A 22,705-nucleotide genomic window follows, 5' to 3' on the forward strand; every position below is an offset into this window, starting at 1 on the left:
TTGGTTTCTAAACACTTGTCTTTGATCAGGACAGAAACCAGGCATGAGTGAGTGGGTGACACAATCCCATCACCACCCCTGAATAAAAAGTGGGTCCAAAGGAAGGACAAACAACTCAAAACACACAGCTTCATCTTCAGAAAGAAAAATAACCATTGTTTAACTCTGTGCAGGGCACAAACTGAGCCACTCACATAGATAAACTCATTTACTCTTCACAATCCCAGGAAGGTGGGACTCTTTTGGCCCCTGCTCCCATTTTACAGATGAGGAAACTGAGGCACAGAGAAGCAAAATGGCTTGCCCAAAGTGGCACAGTTATCTAACAGCTGGGAGGCCAGCTTCTCCTGGCCTTGAGCATGCCATCCTAAAAAACACAAGCTACCTGCTTTCTGTTACATTTGGTTTCTCCTGCTATCTGCAAGTTCTTATGCCTCAGCTGTCTGCTCGCCAATTGTGGTTCCAGGCACCCCCAGAAACTGGGGCATCTAGCAAGTCCAGGTATCCAGAGGGAGGAGAGGCAAAGGACAGTCTGCAAGGCCAAGGACTGAGGGAAGATGAAGGGCCTGGCAGAGGTGAAGGCCAGTCGCTTGGCAATTTTGTAGCAAAAAGTCCTTATAAGGAGGAAAAAAACAATTGCCAATTGGTTTTCCAGATGAGCTTCTTAAACTAAATACATGGAGGACACCCCCAAACACACTCAACTTTGGAAAAACCTCATTAGCCATCAATCAAATACATCCTGATGCAGAATCTAATTTATGGTTGCCCATTTTTCCCACTCTGTCATTTAGGAGAAGAAAAGAAACAATACTCCAAAATTCACAGCAATACTAGACCAGATCCCTATCTGCATCCTTGCAGAAATCATGTTAGTGTTGTCATAACTGGCACAGGGAGGAAGGAGTCCACAGGTTTTTCCTCTCTGCTAGATAGAGTCCTACTTTGCAAATGGCCTGCTCTCCAATCACTCCAAGACACTGAACGCAAAGCTGTTTCCAGCCCTGGAGTAACTAACTCTCTGACCCCGTTGGCCTGAAAATGGAAGGTGTACCAAAGTGTGTTTGGGTTGTTCTACCAAAAGATACTCCTCAAAATAAAGCCTTCCCATGGGGCCCTCAATGATGACTCTTTCAACACTCCAAATGCCACCTGCAAGAAAAGAACCACAAAACAGGACAAGAAGGTATTTTTTGGATGCTAATCGCCAGCTCCTACGAGCCAAGGGTGTTTCTCTCTCCTGATTCCTAAACAGAAGTGGAAAAACTATCGTGTCCAGATCTGTATACAGTGTTTACAAATAATCAACATGGCCAGACACAGAAATGCCCTCCTGGAACAAAGGAAGAAATCACATTAGAGGGAAGCTAAAGCCGGAGACACTGGGATTAAGCCAGAGAAAGTGCATTCCAGAGTCCCAGACACGCTCAGCACTGAACATTCAGAAAACTTGCTGAGGTTAAAACAGGTGGAGGTCCTACAGAGAGGAGCCTGCTTTACAGCCATCGGATGGCATGCCCACTGCTACCAGGGTCTTGGGCATCCTCAGCAGCACCGCAAACCTAGCAGAGGGTCAGGCCAGACATGGCAGGGGTGAGTAGCCCTAGCTTCTTTCCTGGCTGTTCCCCAAACTTCCCCAATTCTTTCCTTGTTCCCCCAAACACCCCCCCCCAGAGTAATTAAGCCCAAAGAAAGTAAAAGATAACAAAAAGGTGTGACCATCTGAGAGTAATGTGGATGCAAAACAACTGGGGCAAACCTCACCTGATCACCAGGAAGCCCCTGTCTACAACCCGAGCCCCTCCCCAGCTCAGCCCTCTGATAAAGGGGCATTCTTTGTGAAAAGGGGGGGTCTCTAACCCACAAAGGAGATGGGAGAACTTCAAAGCAGGGAGACAATCTCCTTTACCGCCCTCCAGCTCTGGCGTCCCCTTCCCTGGAAGGTTATTTTTAATCGGAGAGGGGAACCCCAAAGCAGAAAGGACCCCTCTTTTCGACCCCCTCGCCCAGGCTCTGTCCCCTCACCTTTCCCCCAAACCCCAGAGCTGGACACATGCAAAACTCCCCTTCTTACCACCCCCACCCCCCGCCCCCCGCCCCAGCCGCATGCCTGCTCCCCAGGAACTGAGTCACCCAAGTTAGGGCTGCACTCCCGACGGCGCCGGCCGCGAGCGACTGGGGAGCGGGACCTCCAGGCCGGCTGCAGAGCGGGGACCGCGGCGCTCGGTCGGGAGCCGGTGCCCAGGGGCTGCGGGCCCGCCCGCCCGCCGCCCAGCTGGCGCTTTCCCCCGGAGCCGGCCTCCCAGCCCGCCGGCCACCCTCCCTCCCGCCGCCCCACATGGCCCGGGGGGCCGCCGAGCACGTACCCAGAAGGGGTCGGAGCCGTCGGCGCTGCAGAAGCCCCGGAGCTCCATGCGGCCGGCGCGGGCACCGGCGGGCACCGGCGGGCGTGGGGCTGCGGGACGGCAGGGCGGCGGGCGAACAGGCCCTGTGCTGGCGGCGGCGGCGGCGGCGAGGGCGGGAGGCGGCCGGGAGGGGGCCGGGGCCGCAACGCCCTCTGATTGGCCGGCGCGTCACGGGGATGCAGCAGCCCCGCCCCTCCCAGGCGCCGGCTCCCCGAGCAGCCTCACGGCGTGGGCCGCGCGCGGGGGTTACACCCGCACCCCCCGCGCAGGGGCCTGGACACCGCGCGGGTCTGCACCCTAGTCCCCGGGACCCCGCGTCCAGCCCCACCCCCATCGGGCCGGGGAGGGTGTGCTAACCCTCCAGAAGCTGCCGAGATCTCTGCGTCCAGACCCGGCGACCCGTTTTCAAATCCTGCTGTCACAACAACGACGACCTCCGCTGCAGTCACGACACACAGGAAGACACAACACGCCCTGCGCCCTCCAAGGCCTGCAGCGTGCCAGACGCCAGCTCTGTCCTCACTGGAGCCTCTCTGTTATGACTTCCCTTTCATGAAAGAAGACAAGGGGCAGTCAGGTTGGGTGGCTTTTCCAGGGTCACAGGGCTAGCCGAGGTGGCTGACTCCAGGGCTCACACCGAAACACAGGAAGTGGATACATTTATGAATCTGTTGGAGAAACTGAAGCTCAGAGAGGGGAAGTGATTTGCCCAAGGTCACCCAGCTGCCAAGGAGTGGAAGCGGGATTTAAACCCATGACCAGTCTGATTCCAGAGGACTCATGACAGGAGGGCTCCAATCGCCATCCCAAGCAGCTGTTGTCCCCGCATGTGTGCAAACCGACCTTGGCATTTTCTCCATCCTCTTTGAGCAGCATTCAGAAAATAACCAGGTTATTGATCCTCACCTTAGAGGTAAAGAAACTGAGGCCTACACACATAGTAATAATTAACAAGCATTCACAGTCATGGGGCTTCCTAAGGCTGTGTTCTTAACAGTGAATATGAATTAACTTGGGTAATGCTCACAACCACCCCATGAAGTAAATACTTTTATTATTCCCATTTTGCAGTTGAGGAAACTGAGGTACAGCAAGGCAGAGTAATTTGTCAGGAATATTTAGACAGGAAGTGGCTAAACCAGACTTTGAACCCAGACAGACTGGTTAGGAAGGGCGAAACCTATAATGCTAATCATTCTGCCATATTGCTTCAAATTTCTTTAATGCACAGGCAGCCAGTGACAGAGGGGCTGGGGCTAGGGCCTGGGAGGCTAGGCTTTCACTGTGAAACCAGCAATGGCTTTCTTCCCTCCTCTCCTCCTTAATCCCTTGACTGATGTGTAGTTTCCATTATACCCCCCCCCCCCACACACACACACTCACCAGCTGCATCAACTAAAACAGGAACAGTGATTGAATTTGAAACACACACACACACACCTCTAAAGGACCTAGGGAGGGAGGGAGGGAAGGAGGAAGGGAGGATTGTTTTCTGTGATTTTTTTTATTGGCCCAGATTCCCCTCAGGGTGAGTGAATTTTTAAGAGTTAATTAATTTCAAGTGCTAATACTCCATGTGCTGTTGCTTTAATATTTATACATTCAACAAACACTTATTATGCATCAACTATATGTCAGGTCCTACAATGTTGCTGCTCTTATGGAGCTTAAAGTGTTGGGTTTCTTGAGGGGTTTTTTTAATGCTTTTTTTTAATGGTAGGGGAACAGGTTAATCAAATAATCGCATAAAGAAAAGGGTATTTACAACTGTGATAAAAGCTAGGCAGAAAAAGTTGGAATAAGAGGGCCTAAAAGAGTCCTGGCCTGCAGGTGGTGAAAGTCAAGGAAGGCTTCCTGGAGGGAGGAGTTTTTGAGCTAAGATACAAGTGATGAGTCTAATTTCATGAGGCCTGGTTTATGTTCTAGGCTGAAGAAGACAGATTATGGAAAAATCATGAGCCAGGACAGAGCAGATCCTTGGAGGAACCTGAAGACAGTCTGGGTGACAGGAATCCAGAGAGAATCAGAAGGGATCAGTAAATGCCACAGAGCATGCAGGATCTTGTTGGCCAAGGGAGGGGTTTCAGCTTGGCTCTAAGAGCAACAAAGAGGCCACTAGTGGGTTCTAAGCAGGGCAGGAGACAGGGTCAGGTTTCTTTTTACTCTTATCCGAATTCTTCATTTATTCATTCCTTTTTTAAAATTTTTTTATTGATTGATTGATTGGAGGGGGTGAGGAGAGAGAGAGAGAAAGAGAGAGAGAGAGGAAGAAACATTGATTTGTTGTATGCATTCACTGATTGATTCTTGTATGTGCCCTGACAGGGGCTCAAACCTGCAATGTTGGTGTATCGGGATGAGGCTCTAACCAACTGAGCTAACTGACCAAGGCAATTCATTCATTCTCTTAACAAATATTTATTGAGGAAGCATATGAAAAGGTGTTCAACATCATTAGTCATCAGGGAAAGGCAAATAAGACCCCAGTGAAATACTATTACACACATACCAGAACGACTGAAATGAAATGCCAAGTTTTGGCCAAGAGGAGGAACAATTGAAACTCTCACACTCTGTTAGTGGAAGTATAGATTGGTTCAACCGCTTTGGAATGCAGTCTGGCAATTCCTACTGAAGCTGAGCATCCAACTACACAGTGACACAGCAATTGCACTCCTTTCCAAAAGAAAACGTGCTTATGCCCATCAACTGACATCTACAAAAAAATGTTCAGAACAGCTTTACTCAAAATAGCCAAAAACTAGAAACAACCTAAATGCCCATCAGCAGTCAAAAGGATGAATAAATTGTGGCATAATGACATGATTGATTACTACACATCAATTTTTAAAGGATCGAATTATTAACATATGCAGCAATAGGAATATATCCCACAAAACATCATAAGGAACAAAAGAAACCAGACACAAGAGTTCATTTTTCGTGATCCCATTTACATGAGGTTCAAGAACAGGTAATACAAATAGATGCTGACCAAGGTCAGAATAATGGTGACTTTGGGGGGTACTATTAGGAAGAGGTATGAGAGAGCCTGCTGCGGAGCTGGAAATGTTCTGTAACTTGATCTAGTGGTAGTTACATGGTTCTTACACACACACACACACACACACACATATATTTTAAAATTCACTGAGCTGGATGCTTAAGGTTGCTGTACTATATAAAAACTTAAAATAGAAAATAAATAAATAAAAGTATTTACTGGGGCCGACCATGTGCCAAACACTCTATTAGATTCTGTAGACACAGCAATGGACAAGACAAAGATCACTGCCCTGTGAGAAGGAAGCAGAGGATAGGCAGAACAAATGAGTGTTCCTTTTTCCAGGAGAGGAAACAGAAGGTTAGAGGGATGAGATAACGCGTTGAAGATCCCACAGGTGGGATGTGGCAGAGACCAGACCTAGCCCTGTCTTAACCGTCAAGCTCTCCCTGAGCTCCTCTTCCAGCCATAGACTCAAAGGCCCTCCCTTCCCCTGCTCTCCAAGCCCCTTCCTTCCTATCTGCGGCTCTAGTGGCTCTGGTACAATAACCAACACCCTCCAACGAAGTGGCTGTGGCCCCTGGGCCAAACCCACCCAAATGACAACAAGCAAAATATTTGGTGATGAAAATGCAGGGTGTGGGTTTCAAGCATCAGCAGCTTCAGGAAACTGTTGAGTAAATCATAAAGGCGAGAATGCCAGAGAGATCCTTTTTACCCTTCCCTGGAACCACAGCATGCTGTCCCTGTTCATTTATTTTGCAGTACTTATCGCCATTTGTAGCCATTTAATTATTTATTTGCTCCAGCTACTGCTGTCTCACCGGGACTGCTGCACCAGCGTCATTCCTGGCCTTCCTGTCTCTGTCCCTCCCTGCTGGAGTTGGAGCAGTCACAGCAGCCAGAGGGGTCCTATTAAAGCAAGGGGACTCTTAGCCTTTGCCACAGCATGGATGGACCTGGAGATTATTATTCTAAGCGAAATAAGCCAGTCAGAGAAAGACAAATACCATACGATTTCACTTACATGTGGAGTCTAATGAACAAAAACTGACAAACAAAATAGAACTAGGGGCGTGAATACGTGGAACAGACTGACAGATCTCAGAGGGGATGGGGGTGGGAATGGGGAGACTGGATAAAAGAAAGTGAAGAGATTAGCAAAGAACATATATGCATAGCCCAGGGATGCAGACAAAAGTGTGGTGAGGGCCAAGGAGGGAAGGGGGGTGGAAGGAAGCAAACCGGGGTGGGAGAATGGGGGGCACCTGTAATAGTGTCAACAATTAAAAAAAGACATTTGGCCTTGACCTCTGGGGTGCAGGCAGAAAAGCAAGAAAGTGACAGCCCTGAATAAAGGCTCCCATGGCCTTCCATTGTGTTTAGTACAAAAATCCTACTGGATATAATCTAGCAATTTCTGGGTACATACCCACAAGAAGTGAAAGCAAGAACTTGAACAGATATTTACACACACATCTTCACAGCAGCATTATTTGTAATAGCCAAGAGGTAGAAAAAACCTAAGTGTCCACTGACAAATGAATGGATAAGCAAAATGTGGTATATCCACACAATGGAATATTATTCAGCCTTTAAAATGAAAGAAATTTTAACACATGCTGCAACAAGGGTGAACCTTGAAGACCTTATGCTACGTGAATTAAGACAGTCATAAAAGGACAAATATTGTATGAGTCCACTAATATAAAGTTCCTAGAGTAGTCACATTCATAGAGACAGAAAGTAGATGGTTGCCAGGGGCTGGGAGGAGGGGAGAGATGAGGAATTCGTGTTTAATGGGTACAGAGTTTCAGTTTGGATAGAGATGGCTGGTGGTGATCGTTGCACAACAATATGAATATATTTAATGCCACAGAACTGTAGGCTTAAAAATGGTCAAGACGGTAATATTTTACCACAATAAAAAATAATAATAAAGAGACATGAATGAGCCAATGCACAATGAGAAAGAGCAGAGAGATGGAGTGCCCATCTGTACTCAACTCAGGGGACACCCAAAAGCAGATTCTTCCCAATGCTGCACTGTGTCCCATGCAGAGGGAATACGGGAGGAGCGTGCGGGAGGTGAGGGAGAAGGCAGAGGAGAGACGGAGTGGATGGCAGGGCGTGAGGGATGTAGCAAAGGGATGTAGAAATTGATGAGGGTGAAGGTAAAGGTGGGTGGTGCTGCTTCAGGCCTCATTCCAACTGGGTGTGGAAAATTGCCCTCTGGCCTCCTATTATGTTGGACTCTTGACATCTTCATTCTGAGGGTCAGACCACACAGACCACAGCTGATCCACTACGGGCTGAGCATGGGGCAGCTGAAAACTCCATTTTAGGCCCCCACTACCGTGAACAGGGAAGTCTTGAGAATTTGAAGTGAAAGTTCTAGAGGATTCCCAGGGAACAGCCTCTACACAGTTTCAAAGAAGCACAACAAGCCATCGAGTAGTTTTGAGGAACAGAATGCAGAAATAAAATAGAGCCCCTATAGCTGAGCTGCTAAATTACTAAAATCAAGTGGTTGAGACACAAAGGAACAACAATTCTATTCTTATTTGAACTATCCTGATAACTTATCGGTTGAACTTGCCAGTCTTGTGTAAATACCTGGATATACATCAGACCTCCAGGTAACCCTCTGATTACCCCCTAAAGGACTAAGAAAATAATATTCACGGATCCAGACAACCTGACATCCAGGATCCAGACCACTGGTCATCTAGAGGACTCCCACCTCAGACCAATCCAGAGGCTGAGTGTGTAGGACTGATTCTTCCCAAGAACGTACTGTTTACTAGTAGAGCTCTTTGCTTTTCTTTCTTCTTCAGAACACTTGGGTACTGCCTAGTTGTGTTTCCAGTTTGCAGACCCTAAGGCCCTTGAAAACACCTTGATCATTTATTTCTAGCCAAAGCTTCCAGGCTCTTTTGGAGTTCATTCCACAATTCCCAATTCTTTCTTTCAACCACAACAGTAACTAATAGCCGCCAGTGCTTGCTGATATGTATGCTATGCCAGGCACTGTGCGGCCTCACTTTTTGCCCCCCACAACCCTGTGAGTCAAGGACTATGATTACGCTGATTTTACAGAGAGAGATGGAGACTCACAGAGGTTAAGGGCTCACTCAAGGTCGAATAGCTGGTGAATAGCAATGTGGATATTGAACCCGGAGCCACTACCCTTCTCTGCTGAGTCCATAGGAACATTGAAGAAGGTCTTTGACGAAAGAGAAATGGAGTGACCAGGACTACACTGATAGGGCTGGGTTCCTTAAAGACCAGAAAGGAGGCCTCCACGAGGGTCAGCGGCTTTCCAAGTCAGGGCCCTACTGGCCCAAAGACTCTCCAAGGGCCACGTGCAAGGATAGGGTTTTTGTTATTTTTGTTTAACTTTTTATTATAAGTATATATTTTTTTAATCCTCACCAAGGATATTTTTTCCATTGCTTTTCAGAGAGAGTGGAAGGGAGAGAAGGAGGGGAGAGAGTGGGAGGGAGAAAGAGAAACATCAATGTGAGAGGGACATATCGATTGGCTGCCTCCTGCACGCGCCCCAACTTGGGCAGGGGATCGAGCCCGCAACCAAGGTACGTGCCCTTGGTCACAACTGAACTTGGGACCTTTCAGTCCACAGGCCGACATGCTAACCACTTTCAAACATAAGGAAAAGGAGAAAGAACTGTAAATTAAACACACATGTGCTCGCTGCCCCACCTTCAACGACTGTTTCCCTTTTGCCACCGTCATCTTTTTCTATACATGTAAAATGTATTAATCTACTTTTTTGTAACCATTTCAAAGTAATCAGACTTCATGACACTTTACCCCTAAATATTTCAGTAAGTACCTTTAAGAGATAATGACATTCACTTACATACTCACAATGCCAATGTCACACTTAAAATCCCCTATGGGTCTAATTCATATTCAGGTTTCCCCACTTCCACCAAAATGTTGTTTTTTCAAAGCTGATGTTTTTGAGGGATCTGATTGTTTTAAGCCCAGTCAGAAAAGGCCACCAGGGACAAACCTGCAGTCTGACAAAGCCAGGTTTCTTCACTTTTTATAAAGAGGGAGCGCAAAGGTCAGCGCACTTATGGGATGTCCTACCAAACAGAGGGGAAGAATCAGGTTAGTAGAGGACTTGGGGAAGGGTTTTGATAGGCTTAAAGCAAAATAGGGCTGTGAGTAAAAGGTTGATGTCAGCTGGGACTGTCCTGTTTCCCTAAAACTACAAAGTTACCTAAATGTGGACCGTTGCGTTCCGAAAGCCCTTATCTGAAGCTCTGGACTTGGGTTGGAAATCAAGGCAGCTTCTTGCTCTCCAAGTGACTTCGATCTTGCAGGCGAGAGAAAGATATTTCATTTGCACTGATATAATTTTAAAGTGCAGATTTTCTGACCATGTATGATTTGAGAGAATCAAGTTTCCTAGTGAATGAGAAAGCAATGAGAAGCGGGCCACTAGGGCACTTTACAGTTGCAGAGTGTCCTTGGGAGAAACATGATTTCCTGTTACTGCTGCAGCCAGCTTTATCTGTGTCTGTTATCCTGGCCTGAAGCGTGGCCGGGCTGTTTGACTCTCTCAGTCTGATCCCATTTTTACTTTCTCACAATTCAGGATCATGCACTGCATTTAGCTGTTTTGTCCCCTAAGGGGCTTTTCATCTAGACCAGTCCATTGGTTTTTTCTTTTCTTTTTTCATTACATTGTCCTGTTGAAGAGACCAAGCCAATTATACCATAGACTATCCCACAGTCTGGATTTCTCCGTTTGTTTCTTCATTGGCATTGTTCAATTTGTTCTTCTGTTCCCTGTATTTTCTGTAAACTTGAGATCTAAAGGCTTGGTTGGGTACTTGTCAGTAAACATTCTTCCCAGAATAGGTGTTCTTGGCAAGGACAGTGTTAAGAGGAGCTATTTCCACATGGATTTGCCATCTAACTCACTCTTAGCTGCTTAACCAAGAGAAATGAAAACAGACTCCACACAGAAACTTGTGCGTGGGTGAGAACAGAAAAGTGATTCGTGATAGCCCCAAACTGGACACACTCAAATCGCCATTAGCAGGCTAGCGAGAAACAAATTGCTGTATACAATGAATATTACTCAGCAGTGAAAAGGGACTACACCTTTCATCCGGCTCAGAACCATTACGCTGAGTGAAAGGAACCATATACAAAGAACTGCATATCGAATATAGTGACAGAAAGCAGCCCAGCGGCTGCCTAGAACGGAGGGTAAAGGAGGATTGACCACAAAAGGGCATGAGGGAATTTTCTAGAATGATGAAAATTTTCCTTCTCTATCTCGAATGTGGTGGAGATTAGTATACATTTGTCAGAACTCCTCGAAGTGGATACTTTAAAAGTGTGTTGTATTGTATTAAATTATATCTCAATAGAAGAGAAAGGGAGAGAATCTGTTTAGACCTCAGCTTCTGTGTGTTCTCTCTCCCGAAACGGATTTGCCTGAGAAAGTGCCTGAGGTCCAAGGTGTTCCCGCCTTCACCACTCTCCTTCCTCCACTTCACAAAAGTATGGCAACACTTCCTACTCGTCTGCAAATGTACCGAGGTGCCCCATGTTGGCTGCCAGACAGGCTTAGCGTGAAATAATAATGTGTGGCTAGGAAAGAGAATTACCCTAAAGGCTGGATAACAAATCCTTTTGCAATTCTTATCGTTTCCAATTTGCTTTCGACCAACTTGGAGGAGGCCCTGAAGGACTTGTTGGGTAATTGATCCTTCTGATAATGGATCAGAATGTGATGTGTGGCAAATGAGAGGGGAGTTCAGACAGGCACGGCCTTGAATTACTTAGCTATAACAAATGTCCATTCCAGTCTCCTGTTTATATGAAAAACCTTTCTTAGGATTGGCTTCTATAAAAACAAAAATTGGAATAGTGCTTATTTTAAATTCTGTCCCATTCCAGCAATAAATAATATTCATCCACAGATAAATAAACCTGGAAAAATACACAAAAAAACAACCAGCCCCATTCCTCTCACTAAAAGGCTCACTTAGAATAAGGCATCCTTTTTAGAATAGGACATACTGATCAATTATACAGTAATGATAATTGTAATGATTGTGGATGAAAAGGGGCCACATACTAAACCTAAGAAGCTCAGGGGAGGCCTGCGTGGCAGCCTTGCAAACTCAGAGACCTAAAGTGACCACAAAGGATGGTCTGAAATTAAAACTTATGAACACAGGATGGTTTTCAAAATTAGAGCCATGGGGAATCAGAACTTATTATATATAAAACTTTATATAATCATTTTTATTACACAGAAGTATAATCAGGTGATTAATTTTTAAAATAATTTCAAATATGCTACATTAGGATAAAAGTCTAGGAGGGAAGTGAAATGGAAACACAAGTTCAAGGAGAAAAAGAGAGTGAGATAAAATTTCCAATAGTTAAGAGCCTGTTCTTGCATTTTTTCCCCACAAAATTTTCCATATATTTTCATAATGTGTAATTATGCCCACGGATTTTTTAAAATAATGATGGTAGATATATTTAAAAGTGTGAAGTAAAGTTATATTCTAAAATGTCAATATTTATAATAACTGGGAAATTAGACTCTGCAACTATTTAAACTTATAATAAACAATTTTTTAAAAATCCTCATCAGAGGATAATTTTTCCATTGATTTTTAGAGGGAGTGGAAGGGGGGGAGAGAGAGAGAGAGAGAGAGAAACATCGATGTGAGAGAGACACATGGATAGGTTGCCTCTAGCACTCGCTCTGACCAGGCCAGGATGAAACCTGCAACCCAGGTACATGCCCTTGATTGGGAATCAAATCTGCGACCCTTTGGTGCAAGGGCCGGTGCTCTAAGCACCGTGCCACACCAACAAGAGCTATAATAAACAAGTTTTAGATGCCAGCTTAAAAATGTACAAGGGAAAGGTACATAGTTCTTCGAAATTCTTTTAGGAGAAACACAAATAGCATACTTGAAGATCAGTAAACAACACCTTTTGTCCATCTACTGAGCAGTGACCATGTGCCAAGCAAAGTCTGATAGGGCCCCTGCTCTCCTGGAGCTAACACCTAGTAAGTAAGAAACAAATATAAACTAAGGAAAAAAGCCGATTTCAGGAATTGATGATACTTTGAAGAACACAATAAATGCAATCGAAAGTTCCTTGGATGAGGTTGAATGTATGGGGAAGAGGGGCAGGTGGGTTGGTCAAGATAAAGATGCCAACAAACATTTCAGACAGTGGAAAGCAGGTGGTAAGTGAACCAGCAGAACACAGAGACGGAGGCCAGCAAGAGCCACGCTGATCCCCACTGTGGGAGCCAGGGGAGCCTGGGACACTGGAAACGTCCGTTACTGACGGGGAGACTGTGGTGAGTTGCATGGAAGTCAATATAAAAAAAGGTTAGACTCTTCCTGCATCCCATGGATCAGGTGTCTGTCTCTTTCTCAGCCACAGCATAAGACAGAAAGTTCTGGAAAGTCTACATTTGGGAAAGGGCACGTAGATGATGGAGTAGGTCGTGGAACTGAAAACCAGAGAATTAAGTGGGACCGTCCCTAGGAATGATGAGATTCCTGAGCTTTTGAACGGTGTGGGTTTTTAAAAACCATGTGCATATATTTTTCATACTAAAAATATTTAAGATTTTTAAAATCAGTATATTATCATTATTCAAACATCGAAACTATCAGAAGATACAAAATGGAAAATCTCTCGCCCACTCCTGTGTCCATTCACATAATCCTAACCCTCTCCCATAGGTAACTGCTATTATTAGTTTCCTATATATCCTTCCAGAACTTTTCATGCACGTGTCTGTAATGTATATTTTGTCCTGGTATATTTGTGTCCCCCACCCCTCCAAGTTCATGTTTTGAAATACTGATGCCCAATGTGATGGTATTAGGAGGTGGGGCCTTTGGGAGGTGGTTAGGTCATGAGAGCAGATGAATGAGATTAATTCTCTTATAAAAGAGACCCCAGAGAGGTCCCTTGCCCCTTCACCAGGTGAGGACACGGGGAGAAGGCACTGGCTATGAACCAGAAAGAGGATCCTCACCAGAACACAACCATGCTGGTGTCTTGATATCTACCAGCCTCCAGAACTCAGAAATTTCTGTTGTTTATAAGCTACCCAGTCTGTGGTATTTTATTATAGCATCCGGAGCAGGCTAGGACACCTCCCTTCTCAAAATAAACACCACAGACCCTGTACCTTTCTGACAAAATCTCTCCTGAGACTCTTGTGGGCAAGGTGAGAAAACCTGGGCCCAGGGCTTGTGTTCCTCTCATTCAGAAGGAGCTGAGTCTGCAAACCTACAAGTGCTGAAGAGACATCTCTGGGGAGTCGTTCTTCAGCGTTACACTCTGTTCTCTCTGGAGCCCTTTTTTTACTGTTGGTCGTTGTTTATTAGCTTACAAAGGGCCAGGCCCTGTAATATGCTGAGCACTTTATTTATTTATTTTTTTAAAATATATCTTTATTGATTTCAGAGAGGAAAGGAGAGGGAGAGAGAGAGACTGAAACATCAATGATGAGAGAGTCATTGATCGAGCCCGCAACCCGGGCATGTGCCCTGACCGGGAATCGAACCCTGATCTCCTGGATCCTGGGTTGACGCTTAACCACTGAGCCACGCCCAGCTGGGCTGCTGAGCACTTTATATACTTGGCCCATTTTGTCTTTTCACTCCTCCCAGCAAACAAGAGAGGTTGTAACCATCAGTTACAGATGGTAGAATGCCTAAGGCCCTGATACTTTTAGGGCCCCATCAAAATGTTGGAATTCTTTTAAACTCAGAAGAAAAAATATATATAACCCTGCCTTTATTATATTTATTTTTAGCAACATAATTACAAAATGTAGTTTATATTTATATATCTTATGGAGAAATGTGGCCTGGCCAGCAACCCTGTGAGGTGGGTACTATTGTTACACATTCATCCAAGGGAGGAAACTAAAGTCTGAGAAGTGATTTGACCAAGGTCAGATGAATGGAAAGTGTGGAAACAGGGACTTGAAGGGAGGCCTAGGGAACCTTAAAGCTCTTACGCTTGGCCACTAAGCCAAAGGGCCTCTGGGTCAACACTTTACCTCCAGGGGATTTGCCTCGTTGGAACTGGGGAGGTTTACACTGGAAGAAGATTGAGAGGAGATTTAATACAGTCTTTAAATATTTTAGGGGGATGTCATGTGGAAAAAGGATTAACCCTGTTTTCTATTGCTCCTGAGAGTAGAGCTAGAAAAGGTGGAGTGAGGTTGCAGGAAAGCAGATTTTGACCCAGTAATATAATGAACTTCCCGGAAGTGACAAGAACCCTGTCAGGGGCAATTTATCCTAAAAACCAAAGATGGGGAGTTTGAGCCCAGGCCCTGACAAGAGAAGGATTGGAGACGATTGCTGCTTTTATGTACTTTTAACATTCAGATTCTATACTTGCAAATATTGGTTCAGCAGTTTAGGGGAGTTGGGATCCTCCCCACCCCCACCCCAATTTTACCAATCCTAATTGAGTCCTCTCGTCCACTGTTGGTGGGAATATAGATAAGTACACTCTTTTTGGAAGAGCTGTTGGCAGCATCTATTAATATTTAGACTGTTCATACCTTTTGACCTAGCAATCCTAGGTGGAAGAATCTATCCTATAATTGCACAAATATGCAAAGGTCTTGGCCCAAGGATATTTACCCACAGTGTGGTCATAACAGTAAAAGTTTGGCAACAAACTAAGTCTCCATCAGAAGGAGACTGGTTAGGTTTGGCTCGGTGGATAGTGCATTGGCCCCAGGACTGAAGGGTCTTGGGTTTGATCCTGGTCAAGGGCACGTACCCTGGTCCGTGTGCGGGAGGTAACCAATCCATGTGTCCCTCTCACATCAATGTTACACTTTCTCTCCTTTCCACTCTCTCTGAAAAGCAATGGAAAAAACATCCTCAGGTAAGGACTGAAAAAAAAGAAAAGGGGGGGGGGGAGACTGGTTAAATAGAAGGTGACTTTAAGAAAACCTTGAACCTGGGTGAGACATCTACCATTTCTTGTCCTTCTAATGTGGAAATTCATAGGGCGAACAGCTTTGAGGGGCCTGGCATCCAGCAGGCCCTAGAAGAACAATTGCTATTGTTTATTTTATTCCTGAAATTCACAGAATCTCACCAAAAACTTATCACCAAGATGCCTAAAAGCATTCAGTTTGCAAATGCGGAGTGGGAGGACTTGAGCTCTGGTGACTGTTTTATCGGCCTCCCCAAAAAGGAGTCAAAAACATCTCGGCCAAGGGCAAGGCCCCTGCCAGAGTGTCCTGTTTGCTTGGGTGCCTTTGTAGCAATCTGTCCATAGGTTCCCATCACTTTAACTATGTGGAGGAGGCTCCTCGGCTCCCTTTGTGCTTGATTAAGCCCCACAGGGCCCCCTCCATTAGGCAACAATGAAGCCATTGGTGTGCTGAGGTCCCTCCCCGGACAAGAGGTTATTAATCAGCAACTCCCTGCACTATGGGAGTTGGTCCCTATCAATGTATTTATTCTGAGTCTTGGCAACAGACTGACGGGAGGTACCAAAGGAATCAGATGATTGCTCTCCCTGACTCCAAGCAAGCCTTAACGAGTTCCTTCTAAAAATGGCTCTGGCCTCATTAGGGTAACAGGTGTCTATTTTCAGGTATCTAAAGGAATGTACTCTGGGTTAGATGTCATCTGAAGTAGAGAAAGGGGCTCCTTGAAAGGGATAAGGGAAATAAATTTCTATACAAAGTAGAAAATAAGTACCCCAAGAAAGATCAATAAAGTCCCAGAGGGGTGATGAAGAGAGGCTTCATGGCTCCAAGGACTCTGCTGGTGGGATTGGAGCAGACACAACTGGGATTTTGACACAGGGAACTGAGGGACGGTGTCCGAGGCAGAGGGCTGGCAAAGAAAAACACACGGAGGCTGCTAACAATGGAATATATTCAAGCTGTTCTAAGTAGTTCCTTTGTTTGAAGCATAGTGATTAAAGAAAAGAGTAAATAATAGTAATAGTCAACATTCATTGTACTCTTACTAAGTGCCCGTAGCATTCAAAAACACTCTGTACTCCATCTAACCTTCACAACAATCCTGTGAGAAGGTATATGAAGATCCCAACTCCATAAGTGAGGAAACAGAGGCAAAGCTAGGCTGATAATTTGCCCATTTGTGGTTAAGGACTTTGTAAAACATTACCAACAATAATCATAATAACCACAATAATCAACTGCTGTTGATTGATCACCAAGCACTCCGCTGAGCTTTGGACATTCCTCCTCCTCTGATCTGACCCTCACTGTCCAGGCGAGGACACTTAGGCTTGGGTAGGAGTAAAACTTTTGTATGCTATTGAAGCTAAGTTGGTACTAATTCTAACTAGATGGTTATAAATTAAGATGTTAATTGTAATTCCCAAGGCAACTACTAAGAAAATACCTGAAAAGTATAAAGTAAAATATATGAGGAGGGAACCAAAATGGTACATTAGAAAATATCTAACACAAAAGAGGCTATAACGGAGGAACAAAAAGATATGACATATAGAAAACAAATGGCAAAATAGCAGAAGCAAGTCCTTATGTATGAGTAATCACATTAAATGGAAATGGATTAACCTCTCCTATTAAAGGGCAGTTTGACAGAATGAATAAAATAACATGAACCAACTTTATGTTCACTTTAGATCTACAGACACAAATAGATTGAAAGTGAAAGGATGGAAAAAGATATTCCATGCAAATAGCAGCCCAATTAGAGTTGGAATGGTTATACTAATATCATAAAAATAAATTTTAAATAAAAAATTGTTACAATAAAAAATGTCCAAAGAATGGCATTATATAATGATAAAAGGGTTGATCCATTAAGAAGATATAACAATTATAAATACACATGACCCTAAAAAAGAGCCATGAAACAAAAACTGACAGATTTTTTTTTTAAGTATATCTTTATTTTTTTATTTTTATTTTTTTAAATATGTCTTTATTGATTTCAGAGAGAGGAAAAGAGAGGGAGAGAGAGAGATAGAAACATCTTTCAATGGTGAGAGAGTCATTGATCGGCTGCCTCCTGCACTCCCCCAACCAGGGATCGAGCCCACAACCCGGGCATGTGCCCTGACTGGGAATTGAACCCCGATCGCCTGGATCATAGGTTGATGCTCAACCGCTGAGCCATGCCTGGCCGGGCTAAGTATATCTTCATTGATTTCAGAGAGAGGAAGGGAGAGGGAGAGAGAGAGAGAAACATGAATGAAGAGAGAGCCGTCATTGATCAGCTGCATCACACTGGCTGGGTGGTCTGGAACAAATTAATTCAATTTACATTTTTTCTCATGGGAAAAAATGATTCGGTTTTTGAACAAATGGCTTTTCAAACTGTCTTCCAGAACAAATTACATTTGAGAACCAAGTTTCCATTGTATATTGTTTAACTTGCATGTATTTGTACATTTTTCAGTTTTTCCTTCTGTTTCACTTCATTTTGATTGGAGAAGATACTTTTCATGGTTTCAATCTTTTAAAAATTTATTGAGACTTGTGGTCTAACATTTGTTCTATCCTGGAGAATGTTCCAAGTGTATTAGAAAAGATGTGTACTCTGCTGTTTTTGAGTGGAGTGTCGTAAATATGTCTGTTAGGTCTAGTTGCTTCATAGAGTTGTTCAAATCTTCTATTTCCTTATTTATATTTGGTCTAGTAGTTCTTTTCATTATTGAAAGTGTTGACGTCTCCAACCATTACTGTTGAACTATTTCTCCTTCAATTCTGTCAGTTTTGGGCCTGGCCGGGCGTGGCTCAGCAGTTGAGCATCGACCTGGGATCCAGGCGATCGCGGTTCGATTCCCGGTCAGGGCACATGCCGGGGTTGCGGGCTTGATCCCCAGCAGAGGGCCTGCAGGAGGCAGCCGATCAGTGACTCTCATCACTGATGTTTCTGTCTCTCTCTCCCCCTCTCCCTTCCTCTCTCTGAGATCAATAAAGACATATTTAAAATAAATAAATAATTAATAATAATAAAATAATTTGTTCCAGACCCCCAAATGATTCTGTTTTAATGTTTTTTATATACAGTACATGTCTAACATACTATTTAATCTATAAACAAACACTATTTTTCTTAAATTTATCAAACCACTCCCTGCTAGCCTTAAACAAATCACTTTCAGCACTCCACTTCTAGGTATTTATCCGAAGAAACCCACAACACTAAGTTGAAAAGACATATACATCCATATATTAGGTGCGGCTTTGTTTACAACAGCCAAGATATGGAAGCAACCTAAGTGCCCATCAATAGACAAGTGCATAAAGAAGTGGTACATATACATAGTGGAATATTGCTCCACCATAAAAAAGAATGAAATTTTGCCATTTGTCACAACATAGATGCACCTAGAGGGTATTGTGCTGGGTGAAAGAAGTCAGACAGAGAAAGACAAATATGATTTCACTTATATGCAGAATCTAAACAACAAAATAAACAGGCAAACAAAACAGAAACAGACTCATAGATATAGAGAACATTTTGACAGTTGCCAGATAGGAGGGGTTTGGGGATGAGTGAAAAAGGTGAAGTGATTAAGAAGTACATAGTTACAGAATAGGCATGGGAATGTGAAGTACAGCAAAGGGAATACAGTCAATAACAGATAAGTAATAACTATGTACGGTGTCAGATGGGTACTAGATTTATTGGGGTAATCATTTCATAAGTTATATAAATGTCTAATCACTGGGTTGTACACCTGAAACTAAATAATATTGAATGTCAACTGTAAATGAAAAATAAAAATTTATTTAAAAAATAAATAAAAATAAAATAAAACATTAACCTGTAAAAAAAAAAAAATAGTTTATTATACCCACAGATCCTAAGAGAAGGGAGCATGCCACACCAATGGGGATTGGGGGGGCACATGGGAAACCCTGGGGTTAGTAAGGAAGCAGAAGGATTAAGGAAAACTGGATGAGAGCCTTTATTGGCGTTTCAAAAGGAAGGAATGAGAGAGGTAGGGTAAGCAGGCTTAGGATTGACTAGTTTAATCATTTCAGCAGTGTCTGAGGGATAGGGACTGTCCCTAGTTGTCTGAACCTGGCCCTGAAAGCTATAAAACACTGCTGAAAAAAATTAAAGGAGACCTAAATAAATAGAAAGACATCATGTGTCTAAGGATTGGATGACTTAATGTTATTAATATAGCAATACTACACAATAGCAATCTATAGATTAAGTGCTATTCCTATCAATATCCCAATGTCCTTTTTTTTTTAGACATGGAAAAGCTAAAACTAAAATTTATATGGTATCGCAAGGGACTCTGAAAAGCCAAAATGGTCCTGGAAAAAAAGAAATTTGGGAAACTCACATTTTATGATTTAAAACTTGCTATAAATTTACTATAACCAAACATTGTGGTACTAGAATAAGGATAGACATATAGATCAATAGACTAAAGTTATGACTGTAAATACATCTACTGTCAGTTGATTTTTTAACTGATTTTTTAAAATTTTATTATTGTTTAAAATATTACAGATGTCCCTTTTTCTCCCCAATGACCCGTTCCCCCCGTCCCTTCCCCCTCCCCAGTCCCTCTCCCCACCATTGTCCGTGCCCTTGGGTTGTGCATATATGCATGTAAATTCTTTGGTTACTCTCTCCCCTTCACCCACCCGCCCTCCTCCCTCCCTCTGACATTCATCAGTCTCATCTATGCTTCCATGTCATTGAATCTATTCTGTCCATCAGTTTATTAAGCTCTTTAGATTCCACATATAAGCGAGATCCTGTGATATTTGTCTTTCTCTGCCTGGCTTATTTCCCTTAGCATAATATTCTCCAAGTCCATCCACACTGTCCCAAAGGGTACGAGATTCTTCTTCTTTACAGCTGCATAGTATTCCATGGTGTGAATGTCCCACAGCTTTTTTATCCACTCACCTACTGATGGGCACTTGGGCTGTTTCCAGATCTTAGCTATTGTAAATTGCACTGCTATGAACATCAGGGTACATATATTCTTTCTGATTAGTGTTTCAGGATTCTTAGGAGATATTCCTAGGAGTGGAATCACTGGGTCAAATGGCAGCTCCATTTCTAATTTTTTGAGGAACCCCCATACTGTTTTCCACAGTGGCTGCCCCAGTCTGCATTCCCACAGCAGTGTACTAGGGCTCCCCTTTCTCCACACCCTCGCCAGCACACGTCATTTGTTGATTTGTTGATGGAGCCATTCTGACAGGTGTGAAGTGATACCTCATTGTGGTTTTAATTTGCATCTCTCTGATGATTAGCGACGTTGAGCATTTTCTCATGTGTCTCTTGGCCATCTGTGTGTCCTCTTTGGAGAAGTGTCTATTCAGGTCCTTTGCCCATTTCTTAATTGGGTTGTTTGTCTTTCTCTTGCTGAGTGCTATGAGTTCTTTGTACACTTTGGAAATTAGCCCCTTATCAGATTCATCCTTGGCAAATATGTTTTCCCAGACCGTGGGATTAACTGATTTTTTTTTTTTTAGAGAGAGAAACATTGATGTGAGAGAGAAATATCGCTCAGTTGCCTCTCACACGCGCCCCAACCGGGAATCAAACCTGCAACCCAAGTATGTGCCCTGATGGAGAATCGAACCTGCAACCCTTTGGTGTATGGGACAACACCCCAACTGACTGAGCCACTGGGCCAGGGCTGGTTAATTGATTTTTGACAAGACCATTCATTGGGGGAAAAATAATATCTTCAGCAAATGGTCCTCGGACAACTGGATATTTTCATGCAAAGAAGGAGGTTGGACATTGTACTCACATTATATACAAAAATTAACTCAAAATTAATTAACAACCTAAATATAAAACCTAAAACTATAAAATACATAGAAGGAAACCTAGAGGCAAATCTTCATGATCTTGGATTTGGCAATGGTTTCTGAAATATGACACCAAAAGTATAAGCAATAACAATAAAAATAGGTAAATTGGATTTTATCAAAATTAAAAACATTTGTGCATCAAACAACCCTATCATGAGGATGAAAAGACTACTCACAAGATGGAAGAAATAATTTGCAAATGATATATCTGATAAGACTCTAATATCCAGAATATGTAAAGAACTTTGACAACTCAACAACAAAGGAGTCATTTAAAATGGGCCAAGGATTTGAGTAGTCACTTTTCCAAAGAAGATATTCACATGGCCAACAAACACATGAAAAGAGGATCGGCCCTGGTCGGGCGACTCAGTTGGTTGGAGCATCGTCTAGCACATCAAAAGGTTGTGGGTTCAATTTCTAGTCAGGGCACATACCTAGGTTGCGGGTTTGATCCCCAGTTGGGGCGAGTATGGGAGGCAACTGATTGATGTTTCTCTTTCTCCCTTACTCTCTCTCTAAAATCAATAAACATACCCACTGACATAAGTCAGTCTTTAAACCTGCCACGTACCTGGACTTCTGGTTATGTTTAATATTAAATGTTCTTACCAATAAGACAGTTTGATTTGAATCCAAAGGGAAAAAACAAGTCTAATCAATTAGGAGGGGTTTTTTGTGTGTGTTGTTTTAGTAGATGGAGTAAGGAGTGGCATGAAAATAACTCAGATAGCTGCCACTTTGACATGTTTCTCCAGCTTCCCCTGAAAAAACCTGCCCAAATCTGCCCAAGATCCATTTGCCACTGAAGAGGACTAAGGGAGATCTTTAATCCAGACAAATCATTCAGGAATATAATTTTAGGACATTTTTATCTGCCCCATAAACTGTCACGTATTTTCTATGATTAATTATGGACCAGCAAGACAATTGCTGTTATTACATATAATTTTGAGTCAAGAAGGAACTTTATGAATGTTCTGTATGCATGTTCTAATAAATGTTCTGTGGAATGTACATTTGAACCCCACATTTAATTTGACATTTAGACTGTGTTGTTCAAGGGTCGATTGTATTTGGAAATAAAGTCAGATGAAAAATTCATTTTTCTAGTTCCTGTTGTCAGTTTCTCTGATGAAAGATGGCCATATCACTGGTTTTCAGTCCCACACAACCCAGTAGTCCCTCCTCAGAGCTGGGCTAAGTAAATAGGAATTTGGTTGCATGGCAGAAACATTTAGACACTTCCAAAGGTGACCCTGCCTCTCTCACTGGGACTGCAGAATCTGGTGCTAGTTCATGGTGTTCTTTCTCCTCGCTGTATCCAGGTTCCCTTCCAGAAGAGCCACTAGTACTCTTGGGTGGCTCCTCTTCTCTTCAGCTGATTGAACTTTTTTCCTGTATCAGTTA

The 22,705-nt window shown here is 43.4% G+C and overlaps 1 protein-coding gene across 1 annotated transcript in view; it reads right to left on the reverse strand.

Annotated features, from left to right (window-relative positions):
• The window catches only part of ABCC1 (ATP binding cassette subfamily C member 1 (ABCC1 blood group)), a 126,348-nt gene extending 123,896 nt beyond the window's left edge, over positions 1-2,452 (reverse strand). The window contains exon 1 of the mRNA XM_087815640.1: positions 2,367-2,452. Within this exon, the coding sequence (XP_087671766.1) occupies positions 2,367-2,414 (48 nt within the window). The 5' untranslated portion in view covers positions 2,415-2,452. The remainder of the gene's footprint in view (positions 1-2,366) is intronic.
• Between the last annotated feature and the right edge of the window lie 20,253 nt (positions 2,453-22,705).

This window comes from Miniopterus natalensis, chromosome 3, assembly GCF_054644295.1.
Source record: "Miniopterus natalensis isolate mMinNat1 chromosome 3, mMinNat1.hap1, whole genome shotgun sequence".
Taxonomy (NCBI): domain Eukaryota; kingdom Metazoa; phylum Chordata; class Mammalia; order Chiroptera; family Miniopteridae; genus Miniopterus; species Miniopterus natalensis.